The 17,340-nt window shown below is 40.0% G+C and overlaps 2 protein-coding genes across 5 annotated transcripts in view; one reads left to right on the forward strand and one right to left on the reverse strand.

Annotated features, from left to right (window-relative positions):
- Window positions 1-442: 442 nt before the first annotated feature.
- ccdc12 (coiled-coil domain containing 12) lies at window positions 443-8,296 on the reverse strand. Its single transcript, XM_031746272.2, has 7 exons — window positions 8,141-8,296; window positions 5,010-5,083; window positions 1,812-1,891; window positions 1,620-1,681; window positions 1,492-1,526; window positions 1,303-1,379; window positions 443-780 (listed from the first exon to the last, which is right to left on the reverse strand). The coding sequence occupies exons 1-7, from the start codon at window positions 8,222-8,224 to the stop codon at window positions 701-703; spliced, it is 492 nt and encodes a 163-aa protein (XP_031602132.1). The 5' UTR covers window positions 8,225-8,296; the 3' UTR covers window positions 443-700.
- Window positions 8,297-9,939: 1,643 nt separating this feature from the next.
- Window positions 9,940-17,340, forward strand: part of nbeal2 (neurobeachin-like 2) — a 33,648-nt gene continuing 26,247 nt past the window's right edge. For 2 of the 4 annotated variants that reach the window (XM_039619585.1, XM_039619587.1), the window contains exons 1-2: window positions 9,941-10,559; window positions 17,229-17,317. In XM_039619585.1, the coding sequence (XP_039475519.1) occupies window positions 10,485-10,559; window positions 17,229-17,317 (164 nt within the window). In that variant the 5' untranslated portion in view covers window positions 9,941-10,484. Of the gene's footprint in view, window positions 10,560-15,874; window positions 16,038-17,228; window positions 17,318-17,340 lie in introns of those variants that run through there. The other 2 variants (XM_039619586.1, XM_031746269.2) reach the window with 2 other exon arrangements.

A 17,340-nucleotide genomic window follows, 5' to 3' on the forward strand; every position in this document is an offset into this window, starting at 1 on the left:
TAGCATTTGACATGCCATCTCCATTTGGATTTTCTGTTGTAGCTCTTACATCTCTGGTCAAATGTTGATGGGACACCATTTACGGAGGACCAACCAATAGGTGCAATGTGAGGTGACAGGGCCTCTGTAGTGTAGTTTCTTTTTGCCCATCAATCCATTTCCTTACACTTATCCGATTCAGGCTCACCAGGGGTGGAGAAAAAAAAATGTAAAAATATCAAATAAAATTGAAATGAACTGATAAAAATAAGATGCAAGAGACATATCGATGTCATTTAGATGCTATTATCCAGTTTAAACTTTTATGTTTTCTATGTTCTATGGAAACATCATTTTATGAGATTATGATTTGGAAATCACTGCATTTTGTTTTTATGGTTATATTTACATTTGTTTGTTTTCCACAGTTTTTTTTAAGACAGCAAAAATTACAAATGAAATAGACAGCGATTTAAAAAACAATATTTTAATCTTACAAAATATTGGCCGTTACATTAATAATGCATCTCCAAAAAAACACATATACAGAATGTACTACAAGGACAGAAGCTATGACTCACATGAAGACCTGACAGGAAACACTGCTTTACTCCCTGCACAATTAAATCATCCACCTCTGTATGCACAACCCAGATGTGACTGCTGCAGTAAATCTTGGGCATCTCTGTTTAGTCTCCTTGTTTTCTGTCACATCTTGGATTCAGTCTGAATCTCCCGCCTCTGCTCCGACGGCTCCAACGGCTCCGGCCAATTCCTCTTCATGGCCTCGCAGACGATCGCCTGGAGAGACACACACAAACACTCAATCTGATTCATTCATTGACCGCGTCCTCTGCTCATAAGCTTAAGACAATGTTTTTCATCTTCCAGGTAAGATCTTTTTCAGCCTTGTAGATCACAGGAGGATAATGATTTTTTAAAACTAACTTTTAAAGATATATTTGATATTTGTGATGAAATAACATACAATACAAACCACTGTCCCTAATATTAAAACAAAACCAGGCTTCCTGTACTTTAAATGCTTTTAAATAAAGGTCTTCAGTAATCAGTTACACACAATAAAAATGTGGGAAATCTACTCAAGTTAACCTGTGATGTATTCTCTCATTCTGCCTATTTTTAGAATCACTCATCAGTTATGATCACCTCTGACGTTATCAGACAGCTTCAAGCCTCCACAGAGTCTGTCAACCACAGAGCAATTAGCCTAATAAATTATGCCCAGCTCAGGCACCGTCATCTCTGTGGCTTCATGAAAATGTAGTGATAAAAGGCAGAAACAAAACAGGAAATACTGACGGATGAGCTCAGCGATGGCTCTCTGTGTTCTCCTCTCCAACTTCTCCAGCTTCTTTGCCACATCGCGCTTTAGATCCCTAAATCCAGAATTAAAATTTTTAAAAAATCATTAACGAAATATCTTAAAATACACCAAGAGTTCATCATGTACGATACAGCTTGGAAAGTTATTTTGAAAACAGGTCTCACCAGTCTGGTTTTCTTGGGGCAAGGTTGGCTAAATCCTGAAGAAAGGAAGAAAAAAAAAGGAAAAAACTCAACATGGCAGATAAAAATGCTTCAGTGAAGAAAACTCACATTTACACGGGGGTACCCACCACTTCCTCAATGATGGGCTCTGGATTAGCTGCCTCCAACTGATCTTTTACTTTATCTTCCACTGCAAACAATAAATATTTATCATTATATAGCCAACAGGAGTCAAAACTACAATCAGTAAGGCAGCATTGACACCAAAAAGGGTTTTTTAAATGTTTTTTAAAGGTCGCCTATAACCGAAAATTTCTTACCTGATGCTGGTTTGGCTTTAGGCACCTGTCTTTCCTTCAGCTCTTCATCCTCTGGAGCGTAATTCCTCAATTTCAGCTCTCTGTGGACAAAAATACCACTTAATGTGATACTACTATTAGAAGTCTGAATGCTCTTAAAAAGCTTCTTTCATACCATTAACCCATGCTCTAGACCTCCAGGAGGTGGCAGTGTAGGCAAATATACTCCACCGGAGACTAAAGAGCATAAAAGACCATCTGCAATCCCTACACAGCTGCACGTCTAATGTCTGAAGAAGGTTGGGTATAATGTCCCTCTTTATTCCCGTGAACACGTCTGATTAACATGTTCCACCTGCCGCCGGGCAGGAGAGCAGCAAACAGCTGAGGAATTCTTTCCTTGATGTTGAATTATACCGTCTTTCATCACAACTCCACATGGAGGAATTGTTGGCAAGCTTAGCTGACATCTCTGCAGATTAAACCGAGGGTCCAGAGGCAGAGGTAAACTACCGTCTGCCCAAGCACCGACCAAGAGAGTTATCAGCTGCTCTGAGCTTAACATGGATTTGTGATGAAGCTTGAGAGGGTACACTCTTGATGCATTCGTCAGACTCCTGCTGCTGCCAAAAGACAGACCAATGCCTTGTATGGGTGTGGGCAAAAATGCTAGTCATGTTCTGTGGTTGGACGCCTGAGGTCCACTTTTAATTCACACATCTCTCTTTCTCTACCTCCAGCATATCAGACCTTGAAGAGGCTGTTTTAAGGGGGCAGTGTGCTGGTTTGTCCAGCTGATTATTAAAAAGGACTTTTCTTAGCATTAAAACTGCAAACACAACAAATAGAAATAAGACATTTTGCTGCACTTATCTGAAAGGAGCACAGCCTGCTGTTTAAATCGTTGCATCTTTGCAAAAGGCACACAATGAGAAGAAAGTTGGCTCAAAGAGTGCACAAAAGTCTAATATAAGGTAAAAAATGACTATTTGAAATAGTTAATCATGCAAAGCTATTGCAGGAGCATCTACAACTAAAAACATGGACCTGGAAATGAGCTTAACATGTCACCTTTATTTAAAACATCGTTACTGCAGTAAAACTAATGTGATATGCAGAGATAAACTGATAAACTGCTGTAAAAGCAAGCAGAGTAGGTTTTCCTAGCAGCCACAATACACTTCAAAGGTTAGTAGAAGCAGTCATTTATTAGCCTTCATCACGTAAAACTGTGATGAAATAAACAGAAATGCTTTCAAAATGATAGCACAACATGTCTTCCTCAGGCATCCTGAAGCTTGGGTTGGAGCTCTTCTGTCACCCCTCATTTTCTGACAGCTTTCTACAATTAACAAGCTATGAAACAGGCACAAAAGTAGCCCAAAACATGTTGCTACATGTAAGAAACATGAACACATTTAGCACAATCCTCAACTAAATTATGCATTATACTGTGTTTAAATAATTAACGTATGTACGGAGCAAGAGGAAAGGGTGGATAAGTGTCACAACGTCAAGCACAAAGTAATTATAATCTCTACTCTAAGAATGGAGCTAAAGTGGCATGCAAATTTCCAAAAAAACCCAAAAATAATTCCTGTAGGGAGCAACATCAAGTTTCACACAAGGAAAGTGGGAAGAAAGGAAACATCAGCGTCATCATCTGAGGACCACGTCGTGAGGGTGCTGGAGCCTATCCTAGCCGTCACTGGGCGAGAGGTGGGATACACCTCGACAGCTTACCTGTCTATCACAGGGATTTTGTGGTATTTTTTAAGAGCGTTTGTCACAGACAAACTGTGCTACGACTCAAGGGAATTACAACCCACTAATCTATCAGGAATCCTCCCCCCGCCTCCCTCCAACCCCCACTCCCCCTTTAGCAGAACAAAAAAAACAGGACAAAGAGTTAATGTAAATTTTCGCCCTTCAAAAGCTTTTTGTTCCCGACTGTCTCTTAGTTTTACACTTCCAAACCTTTTGACGGTGTTTACACATTTCCACTTCAAGCACACGGTAGCATCAAAGAGAACCTGTGATAAATTCAGAGCTCAGGTCGAAGTCTGGCTTTCTCAAAATGTTTAGAGTGAACTGTTTTTAAGGAGGAGGTGCAGCAGTGTGTTCAAATGTTTGCACTGATAAAGCTTTCTGCTTCATTAAACCCCAGTAAAAATAACTCCAGGCAACCACAATTCCTTTAATTTAAACACGAAATTAAAACAAAAAAACTAACATGTAACAACAATATTTCCAGTTTCAGATTTCTTAAAACTGGTTTGCCATTTCCAAGAACTCTAAATCTACTTACCTATCTTTAAAAAAAAAGAAAAGACAACGAAACACCCTGACACTTAACAAGATCTAACAGGAAAAGCTGCTTGGTTTGGTTGCTGCCTTTTGTGGAACAGGCTTGGAGGAATGCATGATATCACACAGGAAGCTAAAAGGCTCTTTGCACTCTTAATGAATTCATTTTGACATTTGAAACTGGTGAAGCGCTCACAAATTAAAATTGGAATAACCTTGGGACAAACATTTTGATTGTTTTGTTCCCTCATACATTCGTTTAGTCATTTGATGCCCCATGAAATTTTAATACCAATCCCAAGATACATTACACTGGCACCCTGCTAAAGATGAGTCTCAAATTGAAACAGATAAAAAAAAAAAAGTAAAAGAAAAAAGCCTCCAGACTGCATTGAGCAATAATTAGCCTTCATTGCAGACAAATGTCTAATTTAGGCTCTTAACCCTACAGCGAGTTTCTCATTCGCATGAAAGAGATCTGCCCTGTTGGACTGGAGGAAAAACAGAGGCACTCCCTTGGTGCCGTCAGTGCAGTCATTAAATATAAACAATGGAAAAAAGGTCCTGTAGGACAGGAAAGATGGCTGCTCCTTCCTACAAACGAACGCACATAAGTTGAGTAAGCTGAAGGTTATTTGAGCAGCTACTAGCACAAGGCTGGGATCCAGCCAAGTGTAAATACTGCATTTCACAACTTACATCGAGACATGCATTGGTGTCTAGATAAAGGGCAGATAAATGCTCTGATGATGTACTTGTGAGTCAGTTTCAGTTCCGTTTGCACAGCTTAAAAAGCCTCAGCTAAAGGGGCGAGTAACAGTAATGAGTGGAGACGCAGTGACAAGCTTTTATGACCAATATTTAAAAGTTAACGGGCGTTTTTGTTTTCTGTGGGAGGTGCAGCGAACCAACCTGTGTTTCTCTTGAGTGGCCTCTTCTAATGTAGCTTTTTTGCTCTCTGGCTCCCCATCGTCCTGCTCTTGCCCCTGTAAGGACATCAAAGTTATTAACATTACCGGCATTAATTGTTCATTATTCTTACAGTAAAAACTAGAAAAAAAAAAACACTAAAAAATTATTGTAATCTGCCGTGAAGAATCATTTTGTAACGTATGATAAGAAAATGAAGATCATTTTGTCTTTTATATTATTTACATATACGAAATGTGTTGGCAGTGGCTGGTGAAAGTGAAGGTATCTATGTAGTCATTTTAGCTCCAGCACCACAGAAAAACATGGTGCTGTTTGCATAGAAAAACAAACTAATATCTGCTTGTTGTCACTCGTCATTTGAGAGTCAAATTATGAATTTACATTTTAAGCTGCACTATTTCTTGACACTGAGCTATTCAGGAGAAGTAGTTCATAAACCCTGAGAACTCCATCTATTCTCTTACGCTTATCCTTATCAGGGTTGCGGGGGAGGGGGGTTGGTTGCTGGAGCCTATCCCAACTACAATATGGCAAGAGGCAGGGTACACCCTGGACAGGTCGCCAGTCCACACATAGAGAGAGACAAACATTCGCACTTACATTCAAACCTATGCGTAATTTAAAATCAACTAACCCTACTAATCCAACTCTGATTACTCATCCTGATCATTTAAAGCTTTGTTTCTAGTCATGACGACAACCGGGTGCGTGTACAAAAATGCATCTGAGATGGTGTCCCACACTAAACCTTTCATTTGTTAACAACAGCATAAGTGAAGGATGAAACGGGCTTGCAGAAATTCCAAAAGCACAATATATTGAGCCCATGTCACATCTTGTAACAAAGGATATCAAACCACTCCCAGCTTACATTTTCCTGAAGAGACTTCCTGACCACCTGCTAGAACAATTCAGGGTACTGGCTCATTCTTGAAGCGCAGCACAAACGGAAAACAACGACACACTGCAGGAATGTCAATGATCGTTTATCGGCCGTTGCTAGCAAAACTAGCCCGGCTCTGTTCAAAATTTACTTAGTGAAAGTTGTGATACAGCTTCCAAAACAGTAGCTTTCACATTGAATGGGCCTTCCTGTTGCAAAATGAATTCATAACTAGGATTGAAACTCTGCCATAGTGGCGGACAATGATTGTGTAACCTTTAAATTGTTCAACACAGACTGCAGCCCTGTGGAGGAGCGACAGAAAATCTGGTGCAACATCCCCGTCTGAGTCCTGTAGTGCAAGAGCCGAGGTGTGCTGAAGCAAATGCAGCATCAGTCCTGATTGTAGATGATGAAGAACTCATTCTCAAACACGTGTAACACACTGCTTAAATTTACTGCACAACTGACTGCTTTGATTTATTCTCGGCATATTTAATAAAACTGAGGTACCTGCATACTTTACTCAAAATCCTCCAAATAACAGGGAGTCAGAATTTACCCCACAGTATTTTTTTAACCAAGGTTTCTCCAACTTTCACCATAAATGATGCATTTTTTAACTAGCAAGTTTATTTTTTGTACCATTTACACTGCATCAGTATTGGTAACTGAGAAACAAACAATACCTGAAAACTATTTATTTATACATCTACAGTATAGTGACTTGATAAATGTGGACTATAGTGATAATCATCATTGTTTTCTTCTTCTTCAGGGTGCTCAACACAAACATACACTAACACTCACCTGATTCATTGATACACTCTACATGTATATACCATTAATTCTGCACTAAAGCTGCTACAGTATTTTTAGTAAATATATTTTCTTTATTTATATAGTTTAACTTATTTTTATCCAAATGCTACTTATCTGCAACTTTACATTTCTATGGGCTATTCTGAGGGAGCTCTAAGCCTAAGAATTTCATTGCCGGTAGTAATGTGGCATTGTTACCTGTATATGACAAATAAAACCTGAACTTGGTATCTGACCTCCCAGCCCATTATTCCTTCAGTGGTGCAAGTTTATGAGTGTTTGAGGTTGACGTTTGTGATGAAGAATATTAATCCATTTTGCTTAATTTATTTTATTTTATGTATTGTTAAGAAAGATTAGAATGAACCAGCTGTGGGCAAAGTTTTGGAGAAGTGAATACCCACCCACCCCAAGTTTTGAGCCACCCTCATTTCTTGAGATGTTAATAGGAAAATAAGAAAGCACAGTTTGCACAATTCTAACAGTCTTGAAAATCAATATTTGGTAAGACCCCTTTTATTCAACACAGCCTGAGCTCTCTTAGGAAAGCATTCTTGTCATTTCTTTAAGCAGTCTTCAGAAATAGTTCTCCAGGCTTTTTGAAGGATATTTAAAGCTCTGCCTTTTTTTCTGGTTTCTGTCGAGACGATCCCACACTCCTAATGTTGAGATCTGGTCTGACCGACAGTGCTTCATTGTGTGTTTTTCCATCCAGTAATATTTTTAATGCACTGGCAGCTTTATGGGATCACTGTCGTGCTGAAAAGCAAACCTGTTCCCAATGAGACACTTTCCATATGGTTTTGCATTGAGGAACAAAATGCTACTTTCCCTTTTTAATAACTCCATCAACTTTGACAAGATCCCTAACACCACTGGCTGACCTACAGCGCCAAACCATGACAGAGCTTCCACCGTGGAAGCAAAAAGGAGAAATGATGTCCCAAGACTCTTGCACAGTATTGTATACTGGGTCGTAAATGATCTATAGTCTAACTGACTGTAGTTAATGTACAGTATCTGATGTAGTATCACTGTAGCTGATTTTGAAAAGTGGTTTTAATTTAATTGTCGACGCTAGCCGTGACCTAACATGAAACTGAACTAAAACACAACGAAAATGTCACGGTGCAAGAACAATCTCATGAGATTAGAATAAATGCAAAACATACTAGTAAAATAACAGTTAATTAATAAAATTGTTTACATTTAAACGGATTTGTCGAAACTTTGACAGCTCATCAACAAAGCTACGGGCTAAAAATAAGGCTGATTTTACACACGAGTATGCTAATGTTAGCTACAAGCTAAGTCTGCTAACGGCACCTCAGTGTCAAAATGACGGGGTTTCTGTGGCCTGTGCTACACTTTCCAACATACCGGCAACGCCACAAAAGAAACTTACATGAAGCTGTTTCTCTCTTAACGCCTTTAGCCTCTCCTTCCTCTTTAGAGCCTGCTCCTGAAGCGACCCAACACTTTGCTCCATGTTTTTAGCCACACGCCGCTCGATTCTCTCTGAAATCTACTCATTGCCTGATCGGACAAAAGAAGTCCATAGAGCACATCGATTGCGATGCCTTTTGCCTCATCATGTGATTTTGTTATTTGTTGTGTTGATATTTTTAAATTCACAGTCATCCGTAAGTTTGACTTGAAATCTGAATGAGTATTATTTAAAAACCAAACTCTTGCTTACAATAATGCGACCCCCAAATAAATAATTAAAACATACTACTTTATAAATAAGGTGTATGGGGTCTATGTTAGTTGTATCATCAAGTACCTTAACTAATGTAACTTTCAGCAGCTTACAAGCTATCTTTGGATTGCTTATTTCAGTCTATTTTAACGATATTGACAAACCTATATTTATAAATTAAACGTAAAACACGGACTTGTACACAGACCTGCCTGCTGATGGTCCCAGTGACAGGTCCTGGTTAGGAATGTAGGCCATTGCCATGGTAATACAGCTGCCTCGAGCTTCACCCTGTCTATCCTCCTGATCGAGAGTGTGTATGACAATACAAACCTGCTGCTGTTAATGATATTACCAAGGTGGTGATCATAAAACTAGGAGGGATACGATTTATAAATCAATAAATTGACCATGTGCAATAAACCATGTTATTGCTCAGTCAGGGGACAAACATACTTCTGTCATGCATTCAGCATAGAGCGGAGAGGAAACATTGTCATTTACTGTAATTCCGGAAGGTAATATTTTACAAAATAAAACATGACAAATATGTCAGAGTCATAAGAGATACAGCTGGGGCCATTAGCGAAGTCTGTTATCAATATATGGGAGGGTATATCAAATAAATAAAACGTTATTATTATATGTCACTAATTGTTACAGAGGATACGTTGAGAAGGGATACTGGGTCGTGTTTATTCACTTTCAGCAATATATTTCTCAAACTACTTACCCACTAAAGCTGCTATAGAGCTGCGTAAAATGCTCGTAGTATTGTAACTAACAGTGTACAGCAGCAAAACTATGATACAGTTTCCGAATAATCTCAGGCATCTGTTCTACCTTATGTTCTGCAAATAAACAAACAAACAAATAAATAAAAAATAAAAAAATCATTCTGATAAGCCAATATTGCCCGATGATACAGTCCAGCTGAAGTACTGATGACATGTGAAAACATCTAAACACATGTTGTCTAAAGGCATGTATCTTCCAGTGTGTATTTATTTTTTGTTCAGGATGAAGCCATGTTTTTTTCAGTTTACCACTCATACTTGCACGCGTTTGCAGGAGTAAATATTTTGAATCTTTCACCAGTGTATCATTTCAGTTTTTCAGGGACTAATGCAGCCACAGTGTCTCTTTATCTGATCACAATAAGGAAATATAGTAAGGACCCACTGTGAGCAGCTGTCATCAGAACTGAAAGTTGCTCGCCGTAAAAACTGACAGTTTCACCTCTACACCCGCAACTGCACAGCGCAGGCTTTTATTCAATAATCGCGTAAGAGTTTGAGCACTCAGTCTTCTTTGCACCATTTTTTAATGGTTATTTATTTTATTTGTACGGAAACGCTTATATGATAAAAACTTTGGGGGAAGCTGCATTCATTGCAACAGGTGTTACACCGGGTGGCAGTCAGTTAGTGAGATCAGCCCTCGAGCAGGCTGTGTTTATATGTGTGTGTGCCTTTAAGAATATCAGCCTACCTGTGAGCATGATCTAGAGAACTCTTCACCGCATTTCTTGTCTTTTTTTTTTTTTTAAACAGGGTTACACACTAGTTGGTGATAATTTTCTCCTGATTGTCACACACCGTTTAGGACCGTGCACCGCTCCAGACCGAATCCGCAGGGGCAGCGCATTAATTTGTTGGTCTTGAGCGGATGGCATCTGTCGCTTCCGTGGGAACTCTCTCCAATAGGAATCATACGGCAGCGAGCTCGCTCTAAATGCGGACATGGGTGTTTCTCCAGACATGCATTTCCACGCATTTTTGTTCCTGGTTGCACAGTTTGGGCAGTGACCGCACCGCGGCCACATCCACACCGTCATGTTTTGCTTTTTCACGTCACTCTGACAACTTTGTGTGTCGAGACTGAAGAGCACTTTTTTTATATTTGGGATTACTGTGCCTGAATTTGCAGGAATGGTTCACCCAGGAGCGTGCTGCGTCCTCCTGCCTGTAGGAAGCAACTTCAAACAACCGTGGCTTTGACCATCTTTGCCAGTTTCATGATCTTTTAAAAGAAAATAAAGGAAATCATGAGCAACCACAAGGGCGGCGGAATGGCATCGAAAGAAAAGCTGTATGAGCTGTGGATGTTATATTACACTAAGGTGAGTGCAAGTGCGGAAGAGCTGACGGTGACACCTGTTGTTGCCACAGGTCCCTCGCCTGAACTTTATTGTGACCCCTAAATACATGGGCATACTCTGCGTGACGTGCGCTGCATTCACGGTGTATGTACAGGGTCGCTCTCTGAAAAATCGATATTTTATTGAGGAACTCGCGTATTTTTATTTCTCCTGCTTTTACAGTGACGCTCTGTTAATGGCCGAAGCTGCCTTGTGCACACTATAAAATAATATCATGTCACATTGATGCGCTTCTAAGCTATCCCCAATTCGAAACCAACGCGTAAAAAATGGCATTTGAAGCTGATTAACCACTTGTTCGAGAATCCGTTGTTATACCTGTGATGCAGGTGTTACTCAGACTACTTCCTCTTCCTGTTTCTGCTGCTTGGCTGTCTCCCCCACTGAAAGCATGCGCCTTCTAAACTGTTGGAAGATCCTGCTGTCACGTATTTCTTGAAGCATATGCTTAGACTTTGCAGCCAGTAGCACTGTTACGCAGTAGCCAATTGCTTTACTCTCTCCGATGTTGAATTGACTGTCAAATTTGTTTGTGTGGGAGTTTGGTCTCAGATGTTGTCCCCTGTGGGCGTGAGTGCAGCTCAGGTTTCTGGATGTTTATTAAGGTGTAATATATTGCTAATATGGACGAAACCAAATTAACTGGAGTAGAATATTCCATATGCTTTCATATCATGTTCCTACTTGAAGAAGGAAGACAGTTTGGTTGGGTATTATTATTATTTAATGAGTTTGCAATCTGCTTCCATGCCTGAGGACACAAAAAAAGAAAAAAGAAGAAGAGCGGGTTTTTTTTTCCCCCCTCAAGTTTGCATGCGCTGTATCTCATCATCACAGCAGATCTAAAGGGCTAGTCTCTTGACAGTGATAAAGCCTTCTCAAAGAGTGGCTCATGTTTCATTATGTATCTCACTGAATGTTGTTTTAATTAAGGGCTTAATCCCAATCTTGGAAAGCAGCCAACGACTTTATAGAAGAGTGAAGTCAAAGGTGGACAAACTGGAAACAAACCCTAATAAATGCATCACTGATGAAGGTCAAAAGTGTATCACCTTTTGCAGCATTTCCTGTCAAATTGGTGATTGTGGTCGCTCTGGGCAGATCCCAGAGGAAGTGTGTCTAATCCACTCCTCTGTGCTGCTGCTGCTCCTGCTGCTGCATGTAACTCCGAAGTTACTGAGCTTTTCTGGTTATGCAACAAACAAAACAAGTAGTAGGTGCTGTCACAATCCATTGCTAGAACAAATCATTGGGGGTGTGTGTCTGTGAGGTAGGGAGGGGTTGCCCTGAATCTGGCTCCGTCAGCTGTCTCACATCTCTATGTGCAAGATCACTTCCTTATTAAGCTGCCTCTTGGCTCCGTGTCACTTTTCTTCAGTTGCCCTGAAGCCTAAAAGGACCAGAAGTTTCCTCCTTTGACTTTAAGAGTGGCACGTAGATTTCGCAGCATTCTTGAAAGTGTATTTTTCACGTGTGTAAACGACATACCCCGTTGCTCGAGCGGGATTTGATTTGAGCTTAAATGTCACCACCTTATGTGACTCAGAGGAGCACAGCAGGCCGTGGAAAGTCAGGAGAACCACTACAGAGAACAATCACTGGCCTCTCCTACAAACACCACCATGTCATTGTATTCAGTGTTTTTGTTACCCGCCTGTTAGTCAGGTAGACACAGACAATATCATCTTTTACCACACAGCCCATCTCTGACTCACAGACCTTGTTTGTAATTTGTCACACTAAAGAACGTATTGACTGCTGTAAATCAGTCAGACTGGACAAGAAACCTGAGCTCTTTTCAACAGGGGGTTTTGTTAAAGCTGTAAATAAGCCCTCAGCTGCTTTACGCCCTGTAACACGTCTCATTTTAAGTCCGAAAGCGTCTCACGTGTCCCTGTTTGTGACACTGACAGATTTGTTATATTGGTTTAGAAATGTTGTGCATTTATCACCTCCTTTGTGCACCCTGACAAAACCAAAACTGGTGTACTCAAAGTTTCAGTGACCTTATATTGTCCCGTGGAAGTTGTTAAGTATGTCACAACGACTTCATACATCATAACAATCGATTTCAGCATGTTTGAGTAAATGTGGTATCTCCAGCCTTTAATCTGTATTAGAAAGCACAGCTTGCTCAGGCTTGTCATTGATAAAGGAGGTCCGCCTCCTCTGACTGTGCAAAAACAATCACATTTCTTGGGAGACCTTTAGATCAGGAACTAATGTAAAATGTTTAATAGACATTGTGATTGAGTAGCATATTGCGCTAAAGCCGGTGAAAAATGGTAAAAGTTCTGTGCAAGTGACTCTAAAAATCACAGGCAGGCGATGATTTATAGGCTGATTATTTTCTCGATGCCAGCTTCCTATTATTCTGCCACATACTGTAGCTCAGTAAATACCTGCACACGCAATTTAAATCTAGACTATTTACTCACAGACAAGTTCTTGGTTTTCAGGGCTTGCTGATGTAATTTTGTCAGGAAATGTGCTAAACAAAGTTATAGTTAGAGCACTTTAAGGTTTTTGTGCAAAGGACAGGACATGTTTGTGTCTTCAGTTTTGTGAGGCCAGTCTTTCCGGCACTATTTCATTGCTTCATATCTCACATCTAAGAATATTTTAAGGCCATTATAAAATCCTCATGACTTGCAGGTATGGAGGTACGCAGAAGAGTCTGATCTAATCGCTCTCTTGCATAACTTGTCAGATCTTGTCTGGCAAAAATGCAAAAAGGTATTGTTCTTGGGCATGTTTGAGCTTTTCACCGAGCCAGGATGTAGTAATAACCAGTACTTGATCAGTTTTGTTGGTTTGATATTTTATATCTATATCAATGTGATTGACTGATTGATTGATTGATTGATTGATCGATCAATCAACTGGTGATAATAGTAAAAACTTACCAGAAGCTACATTTATATCTTCTTGTTTTCTATTTTGTCCAATTAAAACCAAGGACAATCACTTAAGAATAAATAGGCAGCGAGTAGTTTTACTAGAGTTAATAACGTTATTGCACTTACTCTTATTGTTTGAGTTCTCCTTAAATATTTAATCTTTAATTGACCTGTTGGCCTGGTAAAAGTCAGGATAGCTCAATGAGTCATATTATCTTAAATATCTGGTAAATATGCTTTCACGTTGGTACAAATGCATCAACACGCACCGCTAGGTACAAATGAAGTGATCAGTTGATGAGATGCTGACATAAAAAAGTGAATCAACAACTGCTTTAATAAGTGTTCAAATTAAAATCCTGGGAAAAAATTCCAGATTTCACGTGTGAGAATTCTTTGTTTCCCCGTCATATTTGAAATTACTGTACATAAAAAAATCTGAGGATATTAAACCATAAAAAAGTGGATTTTCAGTCTGTTTAGATAAAATGATCAATAAATCTTCAAAAATAAAGAAATAAAAAAGACTGATAGTTCCAACCTTTCAGGCTGCTCTAAGGCAGGAGTAAGCCTCCAATCACAGATGCCATTTTTCTGCAAAAAAGAGAAGCATCATTTTCAGCCAGTAAAGATGAGGACATGAATACAGTAAGATATTAGTCTGGAAGAGAAATGGTGTGTTATTATTCTGTGGTCCATAGCTTGAGGACCTAATTAAAGCCTTGAGACGGAGCGCTGGGCCACAGCGTTAACCCAGCTGCCACCCATCAGCAGCTGTGAAACCACCTCCTCAGATTTCTATGAAAAGAACAAATCACACATCCTTGCTTTTGTCCCTACACAGCCAGTCGTGCTACTGTGTGTTTGTCCCAGTTACTAGTGCTCTGATGCATGTCAGCAAACTGTTCTCAGAGATACATCCATCCCTGCAGCTGACGATATATAGCCCTGTGAGCCCTGTGATTGAATCCCCTTGTGTGCCTGGGCTCCCCTGTTTACCGACCGAACGGCCAACCAGGAAAATCAAAGTTCTCTTTGCTTTCCCTTGTGCAGGAAGCTGGAGCGAAGCTGAATGCCAAGCAGCACTGAGCGGCACAGCTGCTTGGCCATGTGCAGAGAAAACACAGAGATAAATGACATGCTTTATAGAGGCCGATAGCTCGTGGTTGATTTGTGACATTTGTTCTAATTGTGGTTTTAATTAGCTTTTCTAATTGTAAATGTGCATTAAATGTGTCTTTGAACTAGTTGCTGTGGCAGGTTGTTGATTTAGCTGCAAGCAAATGATGTGGATTTGTTTAGAGGGGCTGATCAATAGTAAGTCGATATGGGAAGATTTTAGGAGTCGTTAAAGGTGGAGACATAAAGCAGCGCTGTACCAGGAGTCTGAGCCAGTTCTGTTTTATTAAAAAACACACGTTTTTGGGGGGTTTTTTTATAAACAAGAACTGATTCAAACACCTGGTGGAGCACTGCTTTATGTATTTCCTCTTATTTTACTTTGTATTAGCAGACCAGTCTCACTTCCTATCTGTGATCTCTGTCTCTCCCTTTTTTTAAAATCATACACTAAAATCTACCTGTTGCACAGCCAACCAGTGTACCTGAACTGAATGCCACAGCCTCTTTAGTCAACAAGAAAGCATTCTTTCAAATTAAAACTTGAAAACAAAGCTTGCTGCATGTAGTCATTAAGGCTGTCATTGCAGTTAAGCCTACACTTTATGAAGCATATCAGTGTGCATACTTGTGAATTCTATTCAATAATGAAAAATAAAAACCAGCTTTTAGGTTCTTATCTTCGCCCCTCAAGTTTAAAACACCTAATTGTTCAGATGACAGAGGCACACAACAATAGGTTGTTTGTCATTTCCTGTTTTCGTTGAGCACACGCAGAGATTTTAAAATGCAGTTTGTGTATCAACTTTAAAATCAGATGTATTTTTTTTTTTGCATGTAAAGTTAAAACCTTTGAAGGCATCTAAATGAAGCTTTCTCCAATTTCAAATGCAGTTTTTGTGACTTTATAGCATCCACCTACTGTTTCAGCTGAATCTGCTCACAGTCTTCTGGTCCCTGTGCACACAGCACAGCCAGACACACTTTACAAAAACAAGCGCTAAATTTCAAAGTTTCTCCTGTGACATCTTTTTTTTTTTGTTTGTTTGGTTAAATATAGGAATCATAAATGTAGTCCCGGTACTTTATTGTTACTGTGGGATGTTTTTATAGAGGCCTCTCATCTATCTACACACAAGTTGCACTACAACCAAAAGAGGAAGGGGTTTGACGAGGAGGCGAGTATGAAGGAAATAAGCTTCAGTTAAAGTGACATGTAATTTCCTGGTTGCTCGCTTTACGCTTGAAGACAAAAAAACGAGCGAGTCAGACGCTGCTGGTGGTCAGGAGTGATGTGCAGCTGAGCCGCTGACTTTTGTCTACGCCGACGGTTCATCTGAGACTGGGTTCGCAAGAACCCGGCACCCTGCTCAGCCACATACAATGAGAGATGGACAGGCACATAAGTCAATGCCAGTTGGTAATGTACATTTCACATTAACGCAGCATTAGGAGAGGCATAGTTGCACAAAGGGTTCACGTTATTAGATTTCTGCTACTCTTACTCAGGCAACTTAAAAATGCAGATCTAACATAACATGAAAGCATACATGTTGGAGAACTGTGCTGAACTGTAAGATTTTAATCGTGGTGCTTCTTCCCCACACAAGCTGCAGCAAACGCTGCTTTCTCGAGCCATTTCCCTGCTGGTTCAGGGGGGAAGTACCTGATGAATTGTTATACCATGTGCTGTTTTTTTATGTTATTTGTGTACAGTGAGTCAGGCGGTCTGAGACAGCTCATGTCTTCCTTCTAAATTGGAGAAGCTTCAGCGACTGCGCTTGCTTGCTTGCTTGCTAAGTTATCAGAACGCTCAGGTTGTTTTACCACATGAACATCAGAGAACATTTCTGCACATTTCTCTGTTTTTTGAGTTTTTTCGGATTGAGTTTTGAAACTTTACATTCTCAGAAGTAGCGCTACTTGTCTGAATCATCGAGACTCATTAATAATGAACCAGCTTTATATCAAAATGAAAGCATTGCTCATAAAAGAAAAACAGTTTAAAGTTGACCTGTTTCGCTCGTGACCTGCGTGTCATTTGTGTGTAACGAGATCAAGAGACTGTTGTGTGGAGGGAAGACTGACAGGATATGTTGCAGTGCAGAGACTGATGGTAGCTGTGATAGCAACTGTTGTATATAAACATCCTTGTACAAATGAAGTTGTCTTGCATGACATTATAGAGGGGCAGTAATAAGAACATCTTGTCCGAGACGAGGACGTGCTCACGGTGAACAGAAGGCCGCTGTTGACGTTATGGGTGGAATTATGATTTGAAAGAAAGGAACATGTTGTTTTTGTTTCTTTCAACCTCCCCCGTGATGAAAAAGGAAAGAAATAGCTCATGTGTTCCTCTCTGTGAGAATTGCATCTCTTTGCAACATCCTGTTACAAAAACAGGTCATAGCATTTTCTGCAGCCACCGTGTGTCAGAGTTTAGCGCTAAACCTTTCTGTTTTATACTACTTGGTCCAACTGACCACAAACAGCTTGCTTTTATAGGTGGGCATTTTTCATGCCCTGTATTGTTTACTAACATTGTACATGTGCCTAGAGGCGTGGAGGCCGATTTATTGTAGCCTCACCTGTTTCTTCTTCCCTTCCACAGAAGGATGTGGGCTATCTGCAGCAGTGGCTGGAGGCATTTGTGGCATCCTTTGAGAGGCTCATTGATGTGCAGTCGCTGGAGCCTCGGAGGTGAGCAGCTATTTATTTTACAC

This window comes from Oreochromis aureus, linkage group 11 (genome assembly GCF_013358895.1).
Source record: "Oreochromis aureus strain Israel breed Guangdong linkage group 11, ZZ_aureus, whole genome shotgun sequence".
Lineage (NCBI taxonomy): Eukaryota > Metazoa > Chordata > Actinopteri > Cichliformes > Cichlidae > Oreochromis > Oreochromis aureus.